At 31.8% G+C, this 17,795-nt stretch overlaps 1 protein-coding gene across 1 annotated transcript; it reads right to left on the bottom strand.

Annotated features, from left to right (window-relative positions):
* Window positions 1-3,420: 3,420 nt before the first annotated feature.
* Window positions 3,421-7,916, bottom strand: LOC107028778 (probably inactive leucine-rich repeat receptor-like protein kinase At2g25790). Its single transcript, XM_015229974.2, has 3 exons — window positions 7,794-7,916; window positions 4,690-7,281; window positions 3,421-3,976 (listed from the first exon to the last, which is right to left on the bottom strand). The coding sequence occupies exons 2-3, from the start codon at window positions 7,169-7,171 to the stop codon at window positions 3,624-3,626; spliced, it is 2,835 nt and encodes a 944-aa protein (XP_015085460.1). The 5' UTR covers window positions 7,172-7,281; window positions 7,794-7,916; the 3' UTR covers window positions 3,421-3,623.
* Window positions 7,917-17,795: the final 9,879 nt, after the last annotated feature.

The following is a 17,795-nucleotide window of genomic DNA, read 5'->3' as shown; positions in this document are numbered from 1 at the left end:
CTATTTGAAAATCTAGCAAAATGTGATATTAAAGCATAAAAGCTCAGTCTTTACTTTTAAGTTTCGTAAAAGAAACAACTTCAAATATAGCTTTTGTTTCGTACTCCCTCGGTTCATTTTTACTTGTTTATATTTATTAATTCAAATTATTTTTAAAGATTTAAGGCTAAACACCAATTAATAGGAATAGTATAATAAAATAACAATGTCAATAATTAAAAAGTGTAACACGTAAAAGTGAATAGAGAAAGTGTGTTAAAAGTCTTTCTTTTTATGTCATAGAAGACTATATACTATCCTCTCCGATTCATTTTATTTATCATATTTCTTTCAGACATCTCTTATGAAGAATATTTGCTACGTCTAATTTTATGTGACATTATCTCCTTATTAGTCTGTTTAAAAAAGAATGTCATCTTATCAAAATCAAAAATAATTTAACTTTGAAATTTTCTTTTTATTTTTAATGAAATAAATCTCAACCATACAAATATAAATGGATTGTTTCATACCACAATCTTTAAAAGTATTTTTTTTAAAAAAAATATCGTATCAAGTCAAATGATATCATATAAAATGAAGTATTCCCTCCGTTAAAAAAGAACGACCCTATTTTCTTTTTAGTTTATTTCAAAAAGAATGATCTCTTTCCTTTTTTGGCAACACTTTAACTTTTAACTTTCCACGTGGTATGTTTAAGACCACAAGATTAAAGGGCATTTTGATACATTTGACAGAACTTTAATTTAGAACCACAAGATTAAAAAGTTTTCTTCTTTTCTTAAACTCCATTCCAAATTAAATTAGGCTATCCTTTTTGAAATAAAGGAAATATTAATTATAAAGGTAGTCGGCCTAAATTATTTTTTGCTTGCTCATTGATTTCAATTTAATACTATAGTACCCTCTTTTTTACCACATTAATCCCACTCCCCAATTAAAAAATAAGAGTAAAGATTTTAACAAACAAGTAATTATATTATATCATGCTTTTTCTAAGCTACTCTTCTAGTTCGTATTAAGTGAATTGTTGAGATTTTATTATAATTAAAAATAAGTGATTTTTTCGATGTTCAAGAGAATTATTTGTACTTTCCCCATATCTATGCTTCCTTTTAATGGAGTTCTTAATTACGTATACTTTTTTGGAGAATAGTTTGAAAATAACGAAAATGATAATACTCCTTTATTCCATGGTTAGTGAAATTAATTTTTGGGTCTTTTTTCATTGTTTGAAATAAATGAATTTTTCAACCTTCAAAATGGATGTTCAAATTTTTCTTTCATATTTTTCCTTTCCTTCAATAAAAATTGATATTTTATAGGAGATAAATTGCACTACCTACAAAGTTATATTTATGATTTAACAAAGCACAATACTGGAAAGTACTAGTTTAAATTATATCCTTAAACATTTTTTTAAAAAGATGTGCGTTACCTCACAAATACAATTAATATGGACTAAAGAAGGGAAAAATTGTATAAAATGACAAACTATTAATTTAAATTAAATGTTATAACAATAGTTTCATTTATTCTAATCCGTAACGAAACACTTTGCCATTTGTATCTCTCCCAGTATCTCGCTCTTCACTCTCAGCTCCCTGATTTCGCTCGTCACTCTCATTTTATACAAACACAAATGTAAAAATTGTTTTTATGTTTGTATAAAACGAGAGAAAATTGTATATACAAATACAAATACATATTTCTTCGTTCTATACACTTATAATTATAAATTACAAATCTTCCCCAACCCAATTCTCTTTTGTTTTTCTCTCTTTCTCGCTTTATACAAATACAAATTATATATTGTGTTTTATAAAGCGAAAGAGAGATTTGAGTTATAAATACAATTGTTTTAACTCGATTCAATTGTATATGAATTCAATTTTATGCAGATATACAAACACAATGAGCATATACATATACAAACGGATACAGTCACCCGATTTATACACATCACTGCGATCTATACAGTTCAGATGTTTGCAGTTTTATACAAATCAAAGTTGCTTGCGATTCTTCACAGTTCTGATGCTCCGTAGCAAACATAAAATTTGCTATGGAGCACAATTATAAAATTATATTTATAGCATATAAATATTATTTTTATATTTGCTAAACCTAAAAGTCCCTCTTTTAAAAGTAGTAAAATGTCTTTTTTTCTTTGGGAGGTTATCATTTCCTAGTAATTCACTTAACATGGACTAAAAAATAACTATTATTTTAAACTTAGCTATTTTTAATAAACACGACAATTAACAAGTATCCGACAATGGGACAAAGAATACGCTCGATACTATCAGAATTTTAAGAAATTAGTACAATGGTCCCCTTCAACAAATGAGAATATTATTTTTTTCTTTTTGGTCATTTAGCTGTTGACCCTTAATGAAAATATTCTTTTACATAAGTGAGATGGATAGGACCATTTGCTTGTTCTCAGATAAGCAATATCTATGAACAAAAGCTGTCACTCAGAAATAATATTCTTTTGTACATTTGATTGTTTCTTAGACTCTTGTCTATGAGACATTTTTCTTGAATTGCGTTTTAATACATATATGGTGATAGACAGACACAACGATGTATTTCTTTTCTTTTCGGATTGAATTCTTTTGGTTTTATTATTTAATTAGTAAAAAGAGGTAACCTTTAATTAACATGAATCTTTATGTAGATACATATACATGTTTTATTTCAATAAGAATAATAATGATTATTGTGAAAGAAGCTGTTTGTCAGTAACAAAGTGTTTGTGTCTAGTTATACATTTACTTTTTTTATTTGGCCTATAGGAATAATAATGATTAAGTGAAAGAATAAGGGTTTTCTTTTTTTTTTTAAAAAAATAAAATAAAATAAAATTAAAGCTATGGTCTTTATTGTTTGCTAGTGAAAAATATTATGGGTGAAAAACATTGTTACACCTAATTTTTGACCGTTGATTTTGTTGTTTATATAAATGCATGTCTACTTTCAATGATTACAACTAAATAATTTATGGGTACAATACTATCTATAAGCTAATTGGTTATGTTCTTAAAATTTTTCAAAATAGACTATTTTCACATAACAAAATCACAAATATCACTATAAAACAGCTTTTGGACCGATGAAATTATGGTGATGTCTCAGAATGGTAGATGCTAGTACACATATAATCATAAACACTCACACTCACTCGCCATTCGAGATTTTCCTTAAAAGCTATCAGTAACGATTTGAAATGAAATAATATTGATTCGAGATTTTCCTTAAAAGCTATCAGTAACGATTTGAAATGAAATAATATTGACTCGAGATTTTCCTTAAGAGCTATCGGTAATGATTTGAAATAAAATAATACTGATTTATACGGAATTAAGAATTATTAAAGTTCCTTAAGGAACTATAACACATGAGGAGCCAAAAAGAAACATAGAAGACATTTTAAAAGTAGCAATCTACTACATATTAGCATTTAGTTTCATTATCTACATTTTTACACTCAAAATAACATCCAAAACATTGAGCAACACTCATTAATTTATGCCCAATACAAAGTAAACCAAAAAAACAAAAAAGTAACATTAAGATAAAAAGAAAAATCTTGGATTTGGAGTTAGAAATCCCAAAATCTAAACACTACCACACCTTTTCAACCCTAAACCACAAGAATTTGATCTAACAAAAGAGTCCAATGTCTTTGCAACATCACTAGCACAAGGCCTTGCTGCTGGATCACTAGCAGTACATTGAAGAGCCACATTCATCATCTCCACCATTTTATTCTGATTATTCACTGCATCACTCTTCAATAATGGTTCAATCCATGTCTCCAAATGACATTCTGAGTAACAATATCGCGCCCAATCAACTATACTCTCACGTTTCCCAAATTCAGCATCACCGCGATTTTTTCCAGTCAATAACTCTATCAAAACAAGCCCAAATCCATATATATCACTCTTCTCTGATATTCCATTGTATTCTACATAGAGAAAAGTTGTAACTCGTAATTAAGTACGTGCATGGAATAAAAGGCCATGACTTTTGTTACATTAACACTAAATTAATTGTTTTCTACGTAAAGAAAGAAATGATAATATTGACAAAGTTAAGATAATTATATGTCTCTACATTTATTTTAAGATAAAGAAAAAAACAATCATGATTGCTTCCATGACATTTATTTGCTTAATTCCTTGACCTTATCATTACTCCTAGCGACTAATGAGAACCAATGTTAAAAAAAAAAAAAAAAACCAAATGAAGACCAAGTACGTAGATTCTAAGAATTGTTTTCTATTCTAATAATTAGAAAAATACAAACTTTCTTTTAGTTAGATCAAATAATTTTCAACATAACATGACATTCCTATCACATCACTTCTAAAGCTGAAAAAAACAATTTTTATTATAGTCATCATAGCTACGTTACACTCTTTAGAAATTTTATATATATAGAAGTTTGTTTAAATGATAACAAAAGTTGTTAAATATCGAGTTCATCAATAAGTTATATGCATTATAAGTATAAATTAATTGACACGATCTACTTAATTAGTTGAAAAATATAAGCTTATAATCTTGCAAATAAGACATGTTACCTGGTAGAATAGAATACATGATGTTAAACTCTTAAGAAAATGCCAAAACAAGAGAGGTAAAAGATCGATGAGAAGGGTAAAATGGTAAATTTACCTGGAGCAACGTAGTCGGTAGTGGTGGGAAGACTCAATCTCAGACGAGGTTCATCTTTTCCGTCAATGATAACTTTCCGGGAAGAAAGTTGACCGATGAAAATGGTTGGTGAACAAGAAGAATGCAAATATTTCAATGCTCTAGCAATGCCAATAGCAACTTTTTGTCTACGTTCCCAACTCATCACTCCAATCACTTCACTCAAATCTTTACCTTGTACATACTCATAAACCAAAATACCGCCTTTCTCCGATTTGCATGCAGCCAATATCTTCACAATGTTTGGATGTCGAATATTTCCTATTTCTTGGATGTTTGTCCAGAAACTTGTTGGAATAATATTCACATTCAACTTCTTCACGAACATTTGCATGTTACTTATTTCCGAATAAAACCCTCCAATCCCTAAGATGTCATCTAGGGTGATCGATTTCGAGGCTTTTGAATCGAAGAATTGTATTTCCCAATTATTACCATTTTGAGTACTACTCTCCACTTTCTTCACCTTCAATTCTCTTCTTCTTTGAGTAAATACAATGACTAAACCCGAAAATACTAGCAAAACTAGTATTCCAAGAAGAAATGTCAAGAAGAACCACCAAATTGAGCTTTTCTTGAGCGATTTACAAGGCGTTAAGCCGCTTGTAATGTCGTCCCCACGGGCACATAGTTGGTTTCCAACTACCGCACTTGAATTTATAGCTAGGAAAGCTCCGGTGGACGGTAAATTCCCATGGAAGTGGTTGTGAGAGATGTTAACCAACACTAGTGATTCAATTTTCCCTAAATTAGGCGGGATTTCGCCTGATAATTCATTCATGGACAAATCAAGTAGGCTAAGAACTGGCATTTGTGAAAGACTAGTTGGAATTTGACCAGAAAATCGATTAAGGCTCAGATCAAGACTCACAATCTTCTTGCATGAAGATAATTCATTAGGTATTTCACCTGAAAGCTTGTTGCTTCGTAATTTAAGCTCCATTAACTCTGATAACTCCCCGAAATTCTTAGGAATTGTACCGTTAAAACCATTTTCAGATAAGTCCAAGTTTTCGAGTTTCTTGCTACCAAAAGAGTCAGGCAAGGTACCCAAAAACTTGTTCCTAGCCAAATTTAGCATTTGAAGTGATGGCATATCCCATCGTCTTTCGCTAATGGAACCAGAAAGATTGTTTCCCGAGATATCAAGGAAGTAAACAAGTGGGAGCTCTGTGAATTCTGGGGACAATTTACCGGTGAGGTGGTTGTTTTGAAGGCGGACCCTTTGTAAGCTTTTGCAATGGCTCAAACTTACAGGGATTTCGCCGTGAAGTGAATTTGAAAAGAGTATGAGTTTGAAAAGATGATTGGGATAACATATGGTTTCAGGTATTTTACCCGTGAGGTTATTGGTGGAAAGGTCTAGAATTGTGAGATTGTTGTGTTTTCCAAGGTCCTTGGGAATCTCACCACTTAATTTATTAGACCATAGTTGAAGAACTTGAAGTCTAGGTAAGAAAGATAAAGTATTTGGAATTCTACCAGTGAAACTGTTCGCGAACAATTGTAGAACTTCCAAATTCTGTAATTGGGAAATAAGCTCAGGAATTTCACCAGACAAGAAATTATCGCTTAAATCAAGTGACACGATTTTCTTGAGATTAAATAGAGATCTTGGAATGGGGCCAGTGAACTTGTTTATGTAAAGAAAAAGGTACTCAAGATTGGTGAGATTACCTAAAGATGAAGGGATTTCACCTGTGAGATTGTTGTACACGAGATCGAGATGGTACAAAGAAGACAATCCACCAATCTCTTCCGGTATTCCACCGGAGAAATTGTTGTATCCCAAATAAATAAGCTTCAAGTTCTTCAAAAGACCAAGTTCTCGAGGGATTTCTCCTATTAGTTGGTTTGAAGCAAGAGTCAAAAACTCCAAATTAGAAATATTTGAAATGGACTTCGGAATGCTTCCAACCAACACATTACCACCAAAATCAAGAACTTTGAGCCTTGAGAATAAACCAATATTTTCGGGGATTTTCCCCGAAATCATGTTGTTTGAGAGATCCAATGTCTCGAGAAGTGGGATTCTCGAGCCTTGAGGAAGTAGACCTGTGAAGTTATTGTTACTAAGATTGAGAAATCTCAGCGCCAAACAAGTTGAGATATTACTTGGAATCTCTCCATAGAGTTGATTATTCGAGAGATCAATCGATTCAACATATGGAAAGTTGAAAATCGTCTCGGATAATTTTCCAGATAGGTTCTTCCCTGATAGCTCAATTTTTGCAACATGCAACAAGTCATCACAAACAACACCATTCCAATGGCAAAAAGATAGAGACCGCGGAATCCAATCATGAAGAGATCCTAATGGATCCTTCATTGATGTTTTCATCGATAAAAGTAGCTCGAGCTCAGAGCTACTTTTGACTTGCTGCATGTAAAATAGCACGAACACGATCAAACACATGATCGATTTTGATCCTACGATGGCCATCTTTTTCTCTAGCTAGATATGAAAGCTCTATATCATAAGTTGCATGGAAAAAGGGGTAACTAAATAAAGCTTGAGCAACTTTTTGCTAAGAGGAATGATCCTTCATTTTCCTGTCACAAACATGAAAAAAAATTTATCTGGTGTTAATATAACAAAAACCTTGGGATCTGGTGCTTTACAAAAAAAAAAGTTTCTTGAAATAAATAGAAAAAAAAAAGTGATGGACTAAAATCTAAAATAATCTCAGCTTTCTATGTGGAATCTTTTGATATACAAATCTGACATTTTAATATAACTATAAAAATGTTCCTATATTCTCATCATCATTATGAACACATACAAGGGAGCACTACAAATTTGTGTAATTAGAGTCTTGTTTAGATTGACTTATTTTAAGTGTTTTTAGTGGAAAAATAAGTTTTCAAGCAGGATAAATTAGAAAAAAATATTTATAAACACTTGATTTTAAACTAAAATGATAAAAACGAGCCAAAAGTCAATTCAAATAGACTCGTTATATATTTGCAAGACATAATGTTGCAAATGGTAATTTACAAAAATAAAAAGAGGAAACATGAAAGATGAGACATAAAATTAACAAAATGATTCAAAGAGTACTTACCAAATTAATTTGCAATAAGGATTTTTTTTTTTGTTGCAAAGAGTGTTTAGTTTTGAGGATTTGAAATGAAGATATATGGGGTTGAATAGATAGGGTTTGGTAGTGAGAATTTGAGAGTATAAATAGAAGGAGTATTAGGAAAATGAAAAAGGGCATAGAATTGTGGAATAATTACAAGAATGCACCTTGACCTGTATTTTGAACATGAAGGGTTGGTTGCAAGTGAAAAAGGAAGAAAGGGAAGGGACATATGTTGGAGAAAGGCTTAAGCTTTTGTCGGATTTTACCAAAATGCTCTTTTGACTCACTTTTCGAATTGTCAAAAAAACAAATTAAAGGATCTCTCTAACCGTTGAAAATAAACATTATAGGCCATATGAGATTTCTTTCCCTTTTTCTTCAATTAATTATTATATATTCAATAATTATGATAACAAATTTAGCAAATTAAATGACACTTTCAATTGTCTCTTGATTGGTTTAGTTTTGGAAATTGATTTAAAAATGAAATAAGAAAGACATTTTCCAAAATTCTCTTTTAACCCATTTTTAACTCGAGATCCGAAATCCAACCTCAACCCAGCACACGACTCTCGATCCAACCTTTGACCAAACCTTGAAATCCAAATTTTGACACCTAGTTTGGGGATCAACAGTAGGGTCCCAAGTTATGTCCCAGGTCTTAAATCTAGGTTGGATATCAGTCCTGGGTCATGGTAAGATCTCAGGTCATAATTTGGATTGAAAATCAAGTCTTGAGTCAGGATTGAGAATCAAATCTCAAGACGAGCTTGTATCACAAAATAAGAGTTGGATCATAAGTTGGGTCTAGGTATCTGTAGGGAGTTGGATTTCATATCAAGATTGGGTTTCGAGTCAACATTAAGAGCAAGGTCATGGTTCAGAGCCCTATTTTAAATCGAGAGTTTGTTTTTACGTCGGAGTCCTCGATTAGGGTTAATTATAATTGGGTTATGGCTTGAGGTCTCGATTATCGAGTTAAGGTCCGAAGTTAAGTCTCTGGTTAGAGTTGAATCTCAGGTAGTAGACAAGATGTGGATCGTGGGTTAGATTTTCGGGTGAAGGTCGGGTCTAGATCCAACTCTTGAACCAACTTAAGAATTATCTCCATTTTTTCAACGCTAATCCCCACCTAATACTACACTACTTAACCTTGATTCAGGATTAAACTCTCGTCGTTGACTCGAGACTCGACCCCAATCCTAGATCTGAATTGTGAGCCCAACCCTCGAATCTTCACACGTAGATCTAAAACCATGGTTTTGACGTTGAACTAACTCAAGACTTGGCTACCCACACTGTCCCAGATTCAGGACCATCTCCCAATTATAGTATTTTCTAATACAATGTATGTCATAATATTTTTTTTATATTACACTTGAATGCTCTCGTGATGATATTTTCTCTTACTGACCGAACAACAAAAATAAGTTAGAAAAACACTTATATATACGGTATATACAAAACATATTTTTGTGTTGAAAATACAATTAAATAATAAAACATTGTTCACTTTAACTGATTAATAATTTTCCACCGTCACCCATATCAAAAAAAAATTTCACGTGTTTGACCTAAGAAAAAGAGTCATGCCCGCAAATGAGGGGAGTGGCTTCTTTTAAGGCAGTCTTCCTGTGAGCAGAGGTGGACTTACATGTTAGGATGGGGGTGCACGTGCACCCATTAACTTTGAAAAATGATGTATATATACGTATATCTATCTTGAGAAATTGACAGAAGCTAGGATATAATTAAGGAAAAATTACTTAATTACAGTCCTTTAATTATCTTAATAACCATTTATCCCTACTTATTATAAAAATTTCAAAAATTCCTTATTCCCCCCAATTAAAAAAATATGAAAGATACATAAAGATTTCCCATCCTTTTTTCACCCAATTGGCAAGTTTTACTTTACTAAAACAAAATCCTATTTTCAAGCTACCCACTTCCCCATTAACAGCCCCAATTAAAATTTACCATATTAATTTTTATTCCTTTTTTATTTCCCTACGTTTTAGGTGTATATTGTCTAATTTGAATTCCCCATTCCACACGTTTGCAGTTTAACAAAATTTGAATTCAAGTACAAATTTGCAGCCATATCTATTTGATATTTTGTAGGAGTCTCCTTCTTTCTAACCAGATTTTCTAAGTTTTTAAAGGGTAAACATTTTAGTCTCTTCTTTCTCTTCATCGTGTGAGTTTACAAATATTATGGAAGAGTGTAAATCTGGAGATGGTAATTCACAACACCAACTGAAGATGACATTGTTAACATAGATTAGTAATTAGCTGAGACAGGATGAACAAGTTTTTATGTTGTTTTGTGTTGAAGACAATTATCTTTTGTGTTTTTTTAAAAGCTTATTGGTATTACAATAGTTTGTTAGTTATTAATGTTATGTGTTTTCAAGTTATTGTTTTACACACAGTTGTTGCTTTATAACGTTAAGGTACAAAATTTTTATTGTTTCAGTTTAAGTAATTTTGACAGTTAATTTACAAAATGAAGTATATGACACTTAAGATCTAATGTGTATGATACATTATTGTTTGAGTTTTAAGTATTTTTCACTTATAAAAATGATGTATATGATACATAAGTTATAATATATACATGTACTAATATTGCAGTTATATATTTAGCAACTTGAATTATACGAATGTATATGATACATCATATACATAAACAAACTAATCACAGATTAATATTACAGTGCAAAGCACCACTAGAATGTAATATATCAAAATTATAGTTCATAAGGCAGTACACACGAAACATGTAGTACACATTTGAACAAGTCAAGTTTTGGGACACTAGAATAACTCATAAGGGAGTATACACGAAAAATATAACATATTTTCAATCATATGAATGTATCTGATACATAATATACATAAATAAACTCATCTTTAATTACTGTTACATTGAAACCCAACACTGTTGAATATAATATATCAAATTTATAACTCATAAGGCTGTATACACGAATCATATAGTAAACAATTGAACAAGTCAATTTTTTTGTACACTTGAATAACTAAAAAGACAATATACACGTAACATATAACATATTTTCAATAATATGCATGTATATGATACATCACATACACAAACAAACTCATATAGCATTACTGTTACATTGAAAACGCACCACTGTTGAATCTAGTTATTTATAAAATTTTATCAGTTGTATCAATACAAAGCGGATACATGCCGATTCCAGATGCATTCTTTTTTACTTCGAAATAAAGTTTCACACCCATGTCGTTTTTGATTTTCAATGGACATGAGCTTCCCTCGACAATGTATCGTATTTCAATATCCTTTGTAACAGTGTCGATCTCAAGCTCTGATAAAATCAACGTTTTCAGATTCACAAATGAAATGGAATGGCCAACAACAATACCATCAACTTTGTAACCTTCATAATTAACATCGCTTACCCAAATTCCAGAATGCCGCAGCAGAATTGAGATATTCATCTTCAAACCTTTTTTTTTTATTTCTTAGTATGCAGATCAACTTTTACAAGAATAATTTTGATTTATGAAGATCATCTGATTTAAAATTTGAATTTACTAATCAGTTACACAAGCTGTATAGCATTAATTACGTGATTTCAGTTACAAATAACAGAAATCACGGTAATTACTCCTAATTAATAGCAGCAGATGCAAAATATGATGTATCAGGACTTATGTATCCCGTGCCATTTGGATGTATCCCGCTTCCTTGAATTTTAAGGGATTTTTAGTAATTTCAATTCTAAAAGGGATAAAAGGTCATTTTGTATTTATAATATGTGGTTCCTATAATTTATACTATAATTAATAGTGAACCCATGAGGAGAACATGAATGTCCTGTTGGTACTAGCTAAATTATTCACTCACAAGATCACAGTTTAATCCGAGTAGAGCCTTTTTGATTATTTTTTTTAGAGTTGAGCTTGAAGATCATATTTGGTGTGCCCGGAGTGTTCAAATCCCGAGTTTGCCTCTGTCCATGACGGGGGTGTCTTCTTTTATGACAGTCTTTTATGATACCATATTAGTATATGATATGCTATGCAGGTATACAAAGGACTGAGGAGTGTTTTCCTTTGAAGGGATAAATCAATCCTCTTGGATACTATGTTTGTATGTAATATATTATGTTGATATCATAGAGAATTGAAAAATATTTTTTTGAAAGAAAGTATCGGTCTTTTATGATTTGTAGTCAATTTAGGAAAATTATGAGGTTAAATTTTGTATACCATCTATGTAAACAATTTTTCATAGTATCAAGTTATCTAAAGCATATTTATCAGTAAGTTTCCTTAAAATATGTGATTTAAACTCTTAAAAGTAAGATATGTTATCTGCTAAAATAGATAAAATTCATGACAAAATTAGAGTTGGATCATAAGTTGGGTCTAGGTATCTGTAGGGAGTTGGATTTCATATCAGGATTGGGTTTCGAGTCAACATTAAGAGCAGGGTCATGGTTCAGAGCCCTAATTTAAATCGAGAGTTTGTTTTACGTCGGAGTCCTCGATTAGGGTTAATTATAATTGGGTTATGGTTTGAGGTCTCGAATATCGGGTCAAGGTCCGAAGTTAAGTCTCTGGTTAGAGTTGGATCTCAGGTAGTAGACAGGATGTGGATCGTGGGTTAGATTCTCGGGTAAAGGTCGGGGTCTAGATCCAACTCTTGAACCAACTTAAGAATTATCTCCAATACTTCAACCCTAACCCCCACCCAATACTCAACTACTTGACCTTGATTCAGGATTCAACTCTCGTCGTTGACTCGAGACTCGACCCCAATCCTAGATCTGAATGGTGGGCCCAACCCTCGAATATGACTTCACACGTAGATCTAAAACCCAAGTTTTGATGTTGAACTAACTCAAGACTTGGCTACCCACACTGTCCCAGATTCATGACCATCTCCCAATTATATTATTTTCTGATACAGTGTATGTCATAATATTTTTTTTATATTACACTTGAATGCTCTTGTGATGATATTTTCTCTTACTAACCGAACAACAGAAATAAGTTAGAAAAACACTTATATATACGGTACAAACAAAACATATTTTTGTGTTGATAATACAATTAAATAATAAAATATTGTTCACTCTAACGGATTAATAATTTTTCACCGTCACCCATATCAAAAAAAAATTTCACGTGTTTGACCTATGAAAAAGAGTCATGCCCGCAAATGAGGGGAGTGACTTCTTTTAAGGCAGTCTTCCTGTGAGCAGAGGCGGACTTACATGTTAGGATTGGGGTGCACGTGCATCCGTTATCTTTGAAAAATGATGTGTATATACGTATATCTATCTTGAGAAATTGATAGAAACTAGGATATAATTAATAGTGCACCCATGAGGAAAACAGGAGTGTCCTGTTGGTACTAGCTAAATTATTCACTCACAAGATCACAGTTTAATCCGAGTAGAGCCTTTTTGATTATTTTTTTTAGAGTTTAGCTTGAAGATCATATTTGGTGTGTCCGAAGTGTTCAAATCCTGAGTTTGCCTTTGTACATGACGGGGGTGTCTTCTTTTATGACAGTCTTTTATGATACCATATTAGTATATGATATGCTATGCAGGTATACAGAGGACTGAGGAGTGTTTTTCTTTGAATGGATAAATCAGTCCTCTTCGATACTTTGTTTGTATGTAATATATTATGTTGATATCATAGACAATTGAAAAATATTTTTTTGAAAGAAAGTATCGGTCTTTTATGATTTGTAGTCAATTTTATTAGGAAAATTATGAGGTTAAATTTTGTATACCATCTATGTAAACAATTTTTCATAGTATCAAGTTATCTAAAGCATATTTATCAGTAAGTTTCCTTAAAATATGTGATTTAAACTCTTAAAAGAAAGATATGTTCTCTGCTAAAATAGATAAAATTCATGACAAAATTAGAGTTGGATCATAAGTTGGGTCTAGGTATCTGTAGGGAGTTGGATTTCATATCAGGATTGGGTTTCGAGTCAACATTAAGAGCAGGGTCATGGTTCAGAGCCCTATTTTAAATCGAGAGTTTGTTTTTACGTCGGAGTCCTTGATTAGGGTTAATTATAATTGGGTTATGGTTTGAGGTCTCGAATATCAGGTCAAGGTCCGAAGTTAAGTCTCTGGTTAGAGTTGGATCTCAGGTAGTATACAGGATGTGGATCGTGGGTTAGATTCTCGGGTGAAGGTCAGGGTCTAGATCCAACTCTTGAACCAACTTAAGAATTATCTCCAGTACTTCAACCCTAACCCCCACCCAATACTCAACTACTTGACCTTGATTCAGGATTCAACTCTCGTCGTTGACTCGAGACTCGACCCCAATTCTAGATCTGAATTGTGAGCCCAACTCTCGAATATGACTTCACACGTAGATCTAAAACCCAAGTTTTGACGTTGAACTAACTCAAGACTTGGCTACCCACACTGTCCCAGATTCAGGACCATCTCCAATTATAGTATTTTCTGATACAACGTATGTCATAATATTTTTTTTATATTACACTTGAATGCTCTTGTGATGATATTTTCTCTTACTAACCGAACAACAGAAATAAGTTAAAAAAAAACACTTATATATACGGTATATACAAAACATATTTTTGTGTTGAAAATACAATTATATAATAAAACATTGTTCACTCTAACCGATTAATAATTTTCCACCGTCACCCAGATCAAAAAAAAATTCACGTGTTTGACCTATGAAAAAGAGTCATGCCCGCAAATGAGGGGAGTGACTTCTTTTAAGACAGTCTTCCTGTGAGCAGAGGCGGACTTACATGTTAGGATTAAGGTGCACGTGCACCCATTAACTTTGAAAAATGATGTGTGTATACATATATCTATCTTGAGAAATTGACAGAAACTAGGATATAATGAATAGTGTACCCATGAGGAGAACAGGAGTGTCCTGTTGGTACTAGCTAAATTATTCACTCACAAGATCACAGTTTAAATCCAAGTAGAGCCTTTTTGATTATTTTTTTTAGAGTTTATCTTGAAGATCATATTTGATGGGCCCGAAGTGTTCAAATCTCGAGTTTGCCTCTGTCCATGACGGGGGTGTCTTCTTTTATGTCAGTCTTTTATGATACCATATTAGTATATGATATGCTATGCAGGTATACAGAGGACTGAGGAGTGTTTTTCTTTGAAGGGATAAATCAGTCCTCTCCGATATTATGTTTGTATGTAATATATTATGTTGATATCATAGAGAATTGAAAAATATTTTTTTGAAAGAAAGTATCGGTCTTTTATGATTTGTAGTCAATTTTAGGAGGAAAATTATGAGGTTAAATTTTGTATACCATCTATGTAAACAATTTTTCATAATATTAGGTTATCTAAAGCATATTTATATGTAAGTTTTCTTAAAATATGTGATTTAAACTCTTAAAAGTAAGATATGTTATCTGCTACAATAGATAAAATTCATGACAAGCTAGTGTAAAACCTAAACTAAGCGTGTATCTTACTTATAATATACTTATGAGCTAGTGATAAAATTCTCACCAGTTGATAAATAGACTCGAAGTTTAGAACCAAATTGATATAACGAATTAATTAGATTTGATAAAACAATAAGTTCGGTAGGTTTGAACTCATAATTTTTCATCGTATACTCCTCAAAGAAGCATTCAAACATATTTGTGAAATGATTAACTAAATCCTTTAACTTGAATTTGGATGTTGGCGTTACCAATCTATGAGTTGTCATCCGTTTTACATATTAAATTATGCCAACGTATTTCATTCAAAAAGTTGATGCAAAAAACATTTCATTCAATTAACGGAAAAGGCTCAAACATATCCCTAAACTATTCGAAATAACTCATATATACCCTTAAACTTTATTTCGGCTCAAAACTATCCTGCCCTTCATGCTATCGTGTCAAAAGTATCCTGTTATTAATGGAAATTGTTAAATGCCACGTGGATGCCATATGGATGCCACATTGCATGCCAATAGGATTTCACTGTCACGTAGACTAAATAAAAAGGTCAAAAATACCTTTAAACTATCGGAAATAGCTCATATATATCCTTAAACTATATTTCGGCTCAAAATACCCTTCCCGTCAAACTATTGGATCAAAAGTACCCTTCTTATTAACAGAAGTTGTTAAATGTCATGTGGATGTCACATTGCATGCCAATAAGGTTGCACTACCACATAGACTAAATCCCTAAATCCTAATTACTTCCCCAATCATTTCATTATTTCCAGAAATGATATATTCACCCGTTCTCCTTCATTTCACGGCTAGGGTTTCATACTTTTCTTCCTGGCTGGGTTTCAAAGTGGATTTTCATGCTTGTAGGTTAGTAAATATTTTTTCTTATTTTATTATGTTTACGATTTCAAAGCATGATAGTTAGGATTTCACAACTTTCCCCTAGTTTCGTAGCTAAGCCTTCGTAGCTTTCTTCGGGGCTGAGTTTCAAAGTAAATATTCATGGTTGTAGGTTAGTAAATATTTTTTCTTATTTTATTACGTTTACGATTTCAAAGTATGATAGTTAGAATTTCACAACTTTCCCGTTATTCCGCGGCCAAGGTTTCATAACTTTCTTCGGAGCTGAGTTTCAAAGTGGATTTTCGTGGTTGTAAACACAATAAAACAAGAAAAAAGTTTACTAACCTACAACCACGAATATCCACTTTGAAACCCAGCGACGAAGAAAACTGTGAAACCCTAGCCGCGAAATGAGGAAGAATGGTGAAATCGTTTCTGGAAAATAATGAAATGAAGGGAAAATGAGTAATTAAGATTTAGGGATTTAGTCAATGTGGCACATGTGGAATTTAACAACTTTCGTTAATAAGAAGGTCATTTTTGACCCAATAGTTTGACGGGAAGGATAGTTTTGAGCCGAAATATAATTTAAGGGTAAATATGAGCTATTTCGAATAGTTTAGGAGTACTTTTGACTCTTTTCCTTTTAGTCAATGTGGCAGTGGAAATCTATGGGCGTGTCATGTGATGTTCATGTGGCATCAACATGGCATCTAACAATTTTCGTTAATTATAAGGGCATGACCCAATAGTTTGATGAGAAGGTTAATTTTGAGCCAAAATATAGTTTAAGAATATATATGAGCTATTTCAGATAGTTTAAGAGTATTTTTGACCATTTTCCGTTCAATTAATTAAAATTGTTTATGGCACTATCAATTAATGATAAAGTGATTTGAATGTTCCAATCAGGTCCATATTAATCATTAGAATAATAAAGAGGTCCAAAGTTTTATCTTTTAAGTTTTACGTATATCTTCTAATTCTTATTCAATTTTATGGTGAGATATACAATTATTTTATTTTATTTTTTTGAAAAAAAAGTTTGAAATATATTCAAACTTTAATTAAAATTGTTGTAATGATATTGAACTTTGGAAATGATCTTTTACCTTTTATACTATTTCATATGTATTTTAAAAATATATATGTGTTCAAGTGGACATGATAAATATTGCATAATTATAAATAGTAAGGTGTCAATTTTTTTCCCAAAATTCAGTATCGTTAGAATAGTTTTTGGATATATTCCGAACCTCTTTCTTTTTTTCTTTTTCTCTTTTTCTTTTTGGGGTGGGGGGGTGATAGTTAAAATTATGAAATATGAAATGAAACTATCACAAAGCATTTCGATTGGACTTCAAACGACCTCCACATGTTGTTCATTTTCATGTCAGATTTCAAAAATGCAAAGAAAAAACAGAAATCTGAAGAATCAACTAGCAGTATAGGAGTATGCATTCTAGTGTTTAGTACGGAAAAAATATTTTTTTCAAAAATCAAATGAAGTTCTTATTTATTTTTTAATATTTGGCAGGTATTCATGAAGAAAATATTATTTCAAATAATATTTATACGTTCTATATCTACAAAACACTACAGAAGTTTGGAGTGGGATTATGGGATTGTGTGTGTGGGGGGGGGGG

Source organism: Solanum pennellii, chromosome 8, assembly GCF_001406875.1.
Source record: "Solanum pennellii chromosome 8, SPENNV200".
NCBI classification, from domain to species: domain Eukaryota; kingdom Viridiplantae; phylum Streptophyta; class Magnoliopsida; order Solanales; family Solanaceae; genus Solanum; species Solanum pennellii.
The sequence above is the reverse complement of the archived record's forward strand: the minus strand, read 5'-3'. Positions and strand labels throughout refer to the sequence as shown.

What these genes read in the sequence shown, in the direction of transcription:
- LOC107028778 (XM_015229974.2), bottom strand. Translation starts at nt 7,171, where the DNA reads ATGGCCATCGTAGGATCAAAATCGATCATGTGTTTGATCGTGTTCGTG. An exon ending in TACCGACTACGTTGCTCCAG is followed by an intron (nt 3,977 to 4,689) that starts GTAAATTTACCA and finishes TTCTCTATGTAG; the next exon opens with AATACAATGGAATATCAGAG.